The 11004-nt window shown below is 38.8% G+C and overlaps 1 protein-coding gene across 1 annotated transcript; it reads left to right on the forward strand.

Moving 5' to 3' along the window:
• The first annotated feature begins 4672 nt into the window (after positions 1-4672).
• ATP5MF (ATP synthase membrane subunit f) lies at positions 4673-7845 on the forward strand. The gene is made up of 4 exons (XM_053470703.1): positions 4673-4807; positions 6501-6608; positions 7478-7594; positions 7720-7845. The coding sequence occupies exons 1-4, from the start codon at positions 4792-4794 to the stop codon at positions 7746-7748; spliced, it is 270 nt and encodes an 89-aa protein (XP_053326678.1). The 5' UTR covers positions 4673-4791; the 3' UTR covers positions 7749-7845.
• The last annotated feature ends 3159 nt before the right edge of the window (positions 7846-11004 follow it).

Genomic DNA, 11004 nt, shown 5'->3' on the forward strand with positions numbered 1-11004 from the left:
CAACAACTCAGCACCCCCTTACATCTCTACCCTCCTATCCAAATACATCCCTACCCGCCCTCTTCGTTCCTGTCACGACCTGCTGCTTTCTTCTACTGTTGTTACCTCTTCCCACTCCCGTATTCAGGAGTTTACCCATGCCGCTCCCCTCCTGTGGAATCCCCTTCCCCGTTCAGTCAGACTTTCTGCCTCGTACACAACTTTCAAAACCTCTTTGAAAACCCACTTGTTCAGGGAAGCGTACAACATTGCTTTACAGTACTCCCAACCATCATCCTAATTACAGCCATCGGAACAAACAGCTTCAACACATCAGAAGCAGATCAACTCATCCTCACCCAAGCTGTCCTCTCCTATTGTCTCACTCCCCTCAACCACCGGCTACATTGTACTTGCAAGAGCAGGGCCCTCTTCTCCTTTGCACCAGTTTGTTATTGTATGTGTTATTGTGTTTGTTTATAAATTGTTCTAATGAATGTAACAGCGCTGCGGAATTGGCCGGCGCTTTATAAATAAATGTAATGTAATGTAATGGGGGATCTAGATCTTAGTCTCATAGTCAGACCTAGTTGAGGTCTGATTATAAGACTACCCCGATTATAAGACGAGGGGTATTTTTCAGAGCATTTGCTCTGGAAAAAGCCTTGTCTTATAATCGAGCAAATACGGTAATGTTTTTGTGAAGGTGTTGCAATGGCCCACTCAAAGTACAGACCTCAACCCAACTGAAATGCTGTGGCAGAAACCTTAGAGTTGTGCATAAACAAACGCCGCAAACCTCAATGAACTGAAGCAACTTTGTAAAGATGAGTGGGACAAAATTAATTCACAATGATGTTAGAGACTGATAAAGTCAGAAAGAAAACAATTACATCAAGTTATTGCTGCTAAAGGTGGTTCTACAAGCTATTGAATCATAAGGTGTATTTGGTTTTTCTCACATGGCTTCTCAATTTTGGCTGTATTTTTGTTGAATAATATATCATGTGTTGTTGTTCATCTGAAGTTGTATTTACCTCATTTTTAGACCTGCGAAGGAACGCATGATTGTTATTATGTCCTCATAGGTAAAATCATTGAATTCAAAGAGAATATACTTTTTTCACATGACTGTATATCTTGGGATAGCAGTGTTAGCCAAGTAGGAAAAAAACTTAACTTCTAAATGGACATACAAGTGTTGGACCCCCTTTTGCGTTCAGAGCTGCCTTCATGGCATACATTCTATGCAGTGCTGTAAAGATTCAGTTGGTACTAAGGGGCCCAAAGTGTACCGAACCGTTGATACAAGGCAGGATGGATCCATGCTTTCATTTTGTTTGCCCCAGAAATTCTGACCCTGCCATCTGAATGTCACAGCTGGAATCAAGACTCATCAGACCAGGCAACGTTCTTCCAGTCTTCCATTGTCCAATTTTGGGGAGTCTGTGCAAATTGTCTCCCATTCTTAGCTGACAGGAGTGGCACCCGGTGTGGTCTTTTGTTTTAAGGTTAGACGTGTTGTGCGTTCAGAGATGGTATTCTGCATACCTTTGTTGGGTGGTTATTTTCTCCCCATTCTCCTCTGACCTCTGACATCAGCAAGGGATTTTCTTCCACACAACCGCCGCTCACTGGATATTCTCTCTTTTTCGGACCATTCTCTTTAAACCCTAGAGATGGTTGTACATAAAAATCCCAGTAGATCAGCAGTTTTTGAAATACTAAGACAAGCCCATCTGGCACCAACAACCATACCTCGTTCAAAGTCACTTAAATTATTAGCTATTTGTGTTCACAAGCAATTGAACAGGTGTACCTAAAAAAAAGTGGCCAGTGAGTGTGTGTGTTTATATAAAATAGGCAGCAAGTGAACGTGATGTCTTAAAAGCAGGAAAAATGGGGAAGCCAAGGGTCAGATTGATGGCTAGACGACTAGGTTAGAGCATCGCCAAAACTGCAGTTCTTGTAGGTTGTATCTGGTCTGCAGTGGTCAGTAGCGATCAAGTGATCCAAGGAAACAAAAGCAGTGAACCGGCGATTATGTTATTATGTCCTCATATGTAAAACCATTGAATTCAAAGAGAGTATACTTTTTCACATGACTGTATATCTTGGTATAGCAGTGTTAGCCAAGTAGGAAAAAACCTAAACTTCTAAATGGACATACAAGTGTTGGGCCCCCTTTTGCGTTCAGAACTGCCTTCATGGCATACATTCTACAAAGTGCTGTAAAGATTTAGTTGGTACTAAGGGGTCATGGGAGTCCAAGGCTCATTGATGCACATTGATGCAAAGGCTGGCCCGTGTGGTCAAATCCAGATGAGCTACTTAGCTCAAATGCTGAAAAAGTTAATACTGGTTCTGATAGAAAGTTGTCAGAACACACAGTGCATCGTAGTTTGTTGTGTATGGGGCCGAAAATGTGTCTACAATGGGCATGCGAGCATGAGAACTGGACCACTGAGAAATGGAAGAAGGTGGACTAGTTTGATGAATTATGTTTTCTTTTACATCATGTTACAAGGCCAGATGCGCGTGCATCGCTTACCTGAAGAATACATGGCACCAGGATGTACTATGGGAAGGCAAGCCGGCAGAGGTGTGATGCTTTATGCAATGTTCTGCATGGGTCCTACCATTCATGTTGATGTTACTTTGACACGTACCAGCTACCTAAGCACCGTTGCAGACCATGCACACCCTTTCATGGACACTGTATTCCCTGATGGCATTGGACTCTTTAAGGAGGATAATGTTCCCTGCCACAAACAAAAAATGGTTCAGGGAAGGTTTGAGGAACACAACAAGTTCAAGGTGTTGACTTGGCCTCCAAATTCCCCAGATCTCAATCCAATTTAGAATCTGTGGGATGTACTGGACAAACAAGTCCGATCCATAGAGACCACACCTCGCATAATACGGGATTTAAGGATCTGCTGCTAACGTCTTGGTGCCAGATACCATAGCACACCTTCAGAGGTCTAGAGGAATCCATGCATCAAAGGTTCAGGGCTGTTTTGGGGGCAAATACACAATATTAAGCAGTTGACCATTTATGCCTGGATCATCAGCTGGTTTTATTTGATAACGTATTAAAAAGTTGTTAAATATTATAATCAGTTCATACTTATGATTTAGGAGTACATTGTTTAAACAACGAAACTAATTACTTTATCTATAAGTGAAATTGCCACTTACATCAATATCCTGTTCACACACCATTTGTTTATACAGTACATTTTTAAGATTGGTGTGATACTATGTATTTAATTCAAAGGCTAACATCCCTGCACACTAGTGAGGTGAATTAGTCTTTTAACAAATTAAAAGTTAATATTAATTATATTAGCGCCCCACTTCCTTTGAAGAAGGCCATCAGTTAAAATACCATTTGTAATCATGTCAAACAAGCTCAGTGAACACTTGGAGGACAAGTTATTCTCCAGGCTGGAAACCATTTCCAGTGCAAATTGCTGCTAGGTTCACATTTGAAGCCCAGCTGATCTAAAATCATCTTAATTCAGTAAGCAAACACATGTGGCAAAGTGAAGCCTTCTTGGGAGAGTAGAAGTCTCTAAAACAAGTCTTTGCATTTAGTACGGGCCAAACAACGCACAAAGAAGGCTGGAAAAATATCCCGTTTACTGGCAAACAGTTGCATGAGAGGCATGGTGTCTAAAACCTACAATTAAATACGATGCATGATATATGGTGTGTGGGTGTTTTGCCTATTCTGGAGATGGTGGCATTAACACATGGACCAAGTAAAAGTATGACTATTCTGCAGATATATGCCTTGTGGCTTACATTTATGTGGAAGATGATTCATTTTCCAGCAGGTCAACAATCCTAAACACACATTGAAACTGGGCCAGGGGTATCTGAAGTACAAGCAAGAGCAAGGAATGCCAACTTGCCCACCACAATTACAGGACTTAAATCCCACTGAACATCTTTGAGAACATCTTAAAACACACTGTGACATTTCTAGACACTCTCTAGGATGCTCTAATTACTGTGCTAAAATAATGTGGGTTATACAATTTTCCACAATCATATAGAACCAACCAGGCCAAATTATAGTAGTAATTTTAGAAACAATGGTCATATCAAAGATTGGGATTTTTTCCCAATATGTATTAACATGTTTTTATTACTTTGGCTAGTGACATAAACAAATACGGTTTACTTCGAAAAAAAATTTTCTTAGAAATTATTAAATTACAGATAAATGCGACAAAATTGTACGTGATTAAATAATTATTTGTATTAAATGTTTGGTTGTTCTCTATGATAAGAATGATGTTTATTTAATCCTGCATTTAGTTTCACTTCAATGCAAGTTTATCAGAGTAGAGGGGACAGCAAATTTAAGACAAAAACAGTAAAGGTCCCCATTTTACAGAAAAAGATTGAGAATCGGAAAAAGTATGAGGATTGTGGTTCAAAATTGGAAGGACAAAACTTTTGTGGTATATGGGATATTGCTGAATTGAGGCTAAGGCAGACAATATCAAAGCCGAAAACGCACATGGAAACATTATAAGAAGAAATAACATACCCACCACGAAGTTGTATAAAACATTTATTTTAAATGATCGATTGTATATTGGGTCGCGTTAATTATTTTAATCTACGGTTGATTTCGCACACGTACATAAAATCCCCTTTCAACATGGTTGCACTAACTGGATGACTGGAAGTGACGAAATTTTATAGCGACGCCTAAATCCTTTTCCTGTCACGCCTCTGCACAGTCTTTAAGATCTTCCCACAGTTCCAAGCAGCAGTGACATTTCGGACAGCAAAATGGCGGATAAACCTGGTAAGTGGAGGAGGTCAATGGGACACGATAAGAGAGGAAACAGAAAGTCTTTGACGTTAGTTATTCTCAGCATATGTTTTCGAAAAGAGAACGGTGAAAGTTTAAATTCAATTTAGAGGGTTGTATCCGAGTTCTGCAACGAATGACGCTGATCTGTGGTGGTTTATCCGATGCAGTCCCGATCATCATATGTAATTCGGTACACCCCCCCCCCGTACGTGTGTATATATATATATATATATATATATATATATATATATATATATATATATATATATATATATATATATATATATATATATATATATATATATATATATATATATATATATATATATATAACGTAGGGCATAGTAGTTACTAAGGTGGAAGATAGCATTTGACAAACGTGTCAGGTACTTATTTAGTGTTCGTGTTAGTTTAAGAATGCAGTAAGAGCCAAATCCACGTTTAAGGAGAACTTATTATTGAGTCTAAATCAAGAGGAATTTTGGAAACCGGAATGACCTTGGGAAGGCAAGGTAGCTACAGCCGGTATCAACTGCGTTACCCTCTAACTATTTTAACTAGCGCATTAATCTAGAGACAATGTAACTTTAATTAATGTTTGCTATAATGTGATGCACTCACTTTTAACCCTCTGTAGCAAAATGTATAATTGAAGATAAAACACTGGCCATAAATCAAAAAAGGCTGTTTCAAATTAAGCTCTGTGCTCGATTTAACACAGAGAGCTGGTGTTTATTGTACACAGCTTTTACTTGCAATGATTTGAAATAAACCGCACACCTGCAACAAAGACAGAAGCAACATCGTTATTAAAGTTTGCCAAGCTCTTGAAGCAATGAAAGCTTCTAGTTACAGAACAACTTGATATCACAATACAAAATAGTCTTTAAATTTTTTTCCTCCTGAAAATTAGAATCCAACAGCATGTTTTTCTGAATAAACCCTTGTCTGTGTGCTTGTATTGTATGTTGGGGAAATCTATACAAACTCATTTTGAACTTTTGGTAAATGTAACAGTGCTATCAAAAATGAAAACTCACACAGGTTAAGATGGAGGCAGCTATTTTTATTATTCTTATAGGGTTCAATCTTGAGAAGATCAAATATTATGCTAAATATGATTCCTTATCTCAATTGTAATAAAATAATTCATTTGAAATATCTACCGCTTTGCTACCTTAATATAACATGGAAATAAAAAAAAAATTAAAAATCTATATTAATATAAATAAAACTTTTGAACAGTATTAATAAAAATACTGACTGTTGAATAATTATCATTATCAGAATGTTGAATAATTATCTTTTGTAATGTCAGCCGTTCACTGGCAGGAAAGTGTTCCCATTAAAATTAATTGGAGAGCCAAATGCAAATACCAATAAGGAATCTTATCAGAACCCCTGGAAACCTTTGTGCGAGTCAGTGATGGGCCTGGTAGGAGGTGCACTGTATGATGGATTCTCATGAATATCTCTGCATCTGGATAATATCATATCAGCCCTCATATGCATTTAAGTTGACAAAAGAGAAAAACCAACAAAGGCAGCCAGTTAAAAGTGACAAGCCTTATGGGAGACTGTGCATATAGGGCATTATAATAAAATGCTGACCACTGATTTTGTTTCTGCCTACCCCTATTCCTGCTATAACTTCTTCTTTTTTTTTTTGTATCCCCTGTGTTAGTGCCCATTGCAGAGAGAAGACTGCTGGATGTTAAACTGGGACAGCTACCTAATTGGTTGGCAGGTCGTGATTTCACACCAAATGGCGTTATTGGAGGATTCCGTCAGGGTTAGTACTTATTTATTTGTTCTACGTGCTTTGATATTTGTAAACATTCTTAGTTTAGAACAGGTTGAAAACACCAGACATTAATGATCTACATTTGTAATCAAAGTGGGTTAGTACAAATAAATGCTAACCTTTAATTTTATTTAAATGCCATAGTCATTATTTCCTATTTTATCCATTGGGTTGTGTTGGTGTTGGCCTGCCACTTTGCAGTGGCAGGGGGTGGGGAGCACTCAGAAGGATCACTTACTCTGGAAGGTTGGTGCTCAGAAGGGTTGTGTGACCCTAAAGTAGTAATGTGACAGGTAACATGTGTTGTAGATACTGGGATTTATTCACTAACGTGGAAATTTGCAAAGAGGTTCTGGGTTTCAAGTTCTTGAATCGCATTGTAAATGACCTTAAATGTGAATATTCATGTAGGAAGGGTTGGGCTGAGCCTTTTAGAATATATAATTCAGTCATGGAGTTACTGATTTAAATTATTTATGGCTGTCCATCTTCCATGGTTCCAGTTCTTCTCCCAAATTACCACCTTATATTGGGCTTCAATGTTTGAGTTGCTTTTCTTTTTGTTGTCTGGCATGTTGATTCATCTTGCAAATAACCTTGTTATGAGCCCAGAAATACCCCCCCAGGATGACAGAATTCAGTATGATTGTATGACATTTTGTGCTTTTTGCAATCGCCATCTAGATTGGCCTTGGTTGAATCGGATCCCTTTTTATATTGTGATGGATCAGTTCTTGCTTTGGCTAATCCCTCTTAATAAAATGTACACAAAGCATTCTTATAGCAGGTCATGGGTGATGTAAACATACAGATTGCCGCTAATTGTGCTTTTTTTTTTTTTTTTTCTTTCATTGCAGGTTACAATCGATATTTTAACAAGTACATCAATGTTAAAAAGGGTGGCATTGGTGGTTTAGCCATGTTTTTAGCTGGCTATGTGGTGCTCAGTTATGTCTGGGAATATGATCATATAAGTAAGTTGCCTTACTAGAACTTAAATGCATATCCATGCTGGGCTATGGTTATATTTGTGAGATTCGAATACATTTTCATTTTAAAGCAAGAATAATAGTTCCTGGTTTTTTTTTTTTTTTTGCAGAACATGATCGTTCAAGGAAGTACCACTAGCTGTTTGAGACACTGCAGCTCTGACATCTGTTTGTTATTGTCACTGTTCCTGTATATATGAAGCGGTTTATGACCAATAAACTCTTTTCTGCTTCAAGTGTTTTTTCTTTTTCCTTCACGAAAATGAATAGTATACTTGTCCTGTTTAACACCTGGCAACATATTTTGTCAGTGCTTCATTGGTCTATGTACAATACATTTTTGGATGCAGCTATAATGAAAACATCCTTTAAAACCAATTCTTCCAGGTGCTTTGATTTGTACTTGGAAAGACCCATTTGAAAATCCATATTATCAGTGTTATTATCCAAGTCAGGTTTTGAAGGAAATATCCAAAATTCACAGGGGAAAAGATGGGATTAATCTCGCTAATGCTCCTTTTGGTTTGACCCTGTGAATTTTTTGTTATGCTGTGCAGCTTTAACAACTGCTATTTGCTATGCAGTGCTGGGACTGTGCGCCAGGATTATACAGAGCAATAGAATGCAGAAAGCATAAGAATAGTCTACCTAGGACCATTGGGGATATCCAGTGGCTTTTTTCATGTCACATAGATTCTGATTTCCTGTTAGTTAAAAACGCCTTAAAGTTTCTGCTACAACCGACAATTAAGTAATGTAGCATCACGGCAGCTTGAGGACTACAAGATACTGTATAAACCTCCCCACAATTGCTTCCCTTGTGGGCTGCAGTAAAGAACAGAGCAATAGTAGCTTTGCATTTATAACTTTCACAACATTGATTAGGGCACATGTAGTATCCATAAAATAAGATTTTCTAAGGGGGTTGGATCTGGAACAGTGTATTATGAGCTATTCTTGATTTTTTTGATGACAAACTGGTTTATTGTTGAGATTGTTTTAAGTTATGGAGATAACTCTTAAGGGAGTTCTTCTGAAAAAATATACATTTTTGGGTCATAACTGTTTATAACATTTATATGCCTAAGCCATGTAATTTCCAGATTGTTCCATCTGGAAACCTGTGAGAGAATTCTTGGAGAAATCAATAAGTAAAGATAAAACCTTACCTTTGTCATTTTTGTACCTAAATATTCCATGGCTTGACTTTTCCAATAAAGTCTGTACAAGGAACCAAGCTCATCTAGATCAGCTTGAGTAGTAAAGGTGGTAATTACCTGTGTCTTTCCAAGGTTAATTTTAACTAGACTTGGGCACCAGGGGGCTCTTCGTGCTCATCTTCGGCAAAAAAAAAAATCTTTGTATTCCGTGACTATTCGCCCGTTCCTGTCGTCTCTTCGGGCGAATGTTCGTGGACATTCTTCGTCTTCGTTTTTTCCGTTTTTTTTTTTTTTTTTTTTTTTTTTATAAGGGGATAATACGGGGTTAATGCGTACCGCAGCGGCTCTGGCGGCAGGAGTTTAAATGTCCGTATGAGCAACTCTATTGGTCGCTAGCAGGGGGCTCATCTGACGAGGCGACCCTATTGGTCGCCTACAGGGACCTCCTCTGGCATGAACCAATTGGTTGATGCCAGAGGAGGTCCCTGTAGGCGACCAATAGGTTCACTCGCACTGCCCTGTAACCCCTGATGGCGAACCTACGGATTTCCGTTTCTGTCAACTCCTGCGATGCTGCGAAGATAAGGTAGGCTAGATAGGGAAGGGACCAGGGAGGTTAGTAGACGAAGACGATCACGAAGATTCGATCATGAAGATTTGTGTTGTGTGTCTTCGTCTATGTTTTACCGCCGCTGTCTTCTCTTCTTCATATCTTCGGAACGAACACGAAAACGCACTCTTCGTGTTCATTTTCATGTCCCAGCGCAGAGATTGCATACATAGGGCTGGACCCAGCACCCACATATCCTATTTCCCTTTTCTCCCCTTCTCTCTATCTTTTCCTCCTCTCTATTTATTCCACCCTTTTTCCTATCCCTCACCTTTTGGTTTAACCCTCCTTTCTGTTTATCTCTCCTGTTCATGCTCATTATTCCTATTCCTCTTTGTCTCTCTTTTCTCCCTACCTTTTTTCTTTGATCCACTTTCTCATTTGCTCTCCTCTTTTTCTTTCTTTCCCATCTCTATTTCTCCCATTACTCGTTAACCCCTTCTCCTCATCTCTCATTATTTCACCTATTTTATTTATATCTCTTCTATCTCATTTCACTTTCTCTCTCCTTATTCATTATCTCAAGATTTCTTGTTTTGTTTGCAACTTTCCCCATCTCTAATTTCCATTCTCTCCGATCTCTCTTCTTTCTCGTTACCTTTCCCTTCTCTCAATCTCGTCCTTTTTTCCTCCTCATTATCTCTCCCCTTCACTTACCTTGCTGAGGTCCTGTGGTGGAAGCGCAAGACCTCTGTTTCGCTTCTCCAACGCAATGGGAGCGGATTCGGAGCCTGACCACGGGAGGGGCACTCACACTAACACACATCTAGACAGTCACACAGACACTTACACCTAATACACATCCACACAAATATTAAAGACACATGTTCATATGCTGACATACCCAGACACACATACATACCCAGGGAGGCAGACACTAACATGCAGCTCACTTTACCTTTCTTTTCACATGGCTTCCCCTAATTTCTGAACTACTAACATGTTTGCAGTACTATTATTGCCAGCTTAAAATATTCTAGAACTGTTCCTGTCGATAATAAATGGTTAAATAAGTACCGCTGACTCACAGGTCTTTATTCGGAGAGCTGAAGTAGAATGTTTTCCTCAAGACGTTTAATGTTTTGTGTTTAAATAATATACCTTCATTTCCGTGTGGATAGTTTACTAGATAAAATAGGGAAACCACACAACTTTCACCCTTACAAGGAGATCCTGTTAAGCTAACTTCTGTGGTTGACTGGGTAACTAAAATAGTTGACACTGTACCCCATAGAAAACGTATAAATTACTGTTTGGATGCAAAATAGTTAAAATAAGCAATGCAACGGTTGAGTGATAGGGGGCAGAAGTTTGTAGTTGTGTGTATAGTCATAGGAAGGTCTTGTCACTTGTACCTCGGGGATCAGTAATATTACAATCTTAATGGTAAGGTATATCTTTTTGCAGTTGATGCAAAGGTCTGCAACAGGGTAGCCCTTCCAGTGCAACCAGTGGAACAAAACTGCAAACGATTTAAGTAAATTAGGATGATCAAGTGTGCGGCAGCTACAGTTTAACGATGATAAATGTAAAATACTGCACTTGGAACATAAAAATCCCAAGGCAGCCTATGGCACTGGGGGCATTGCTCTGTCAATGACAACAGAAGAGAGGGACCCAGGAGT

The sequence above is a fragment of the Spea bombifrons genome, chromosome 7, assembly GCF_027358695.1.
Source record: "Spea bombifrons isolate aSpeBom1 chromosome 7, aSpeBom1.2.pri, whole genome shotgun sequence".
Lineage (NCBI taxonomy): Eukaryota > Metazoa > Chordata > Amphibia > Anura > Pelobatidae > Spea > Spea bombifrons.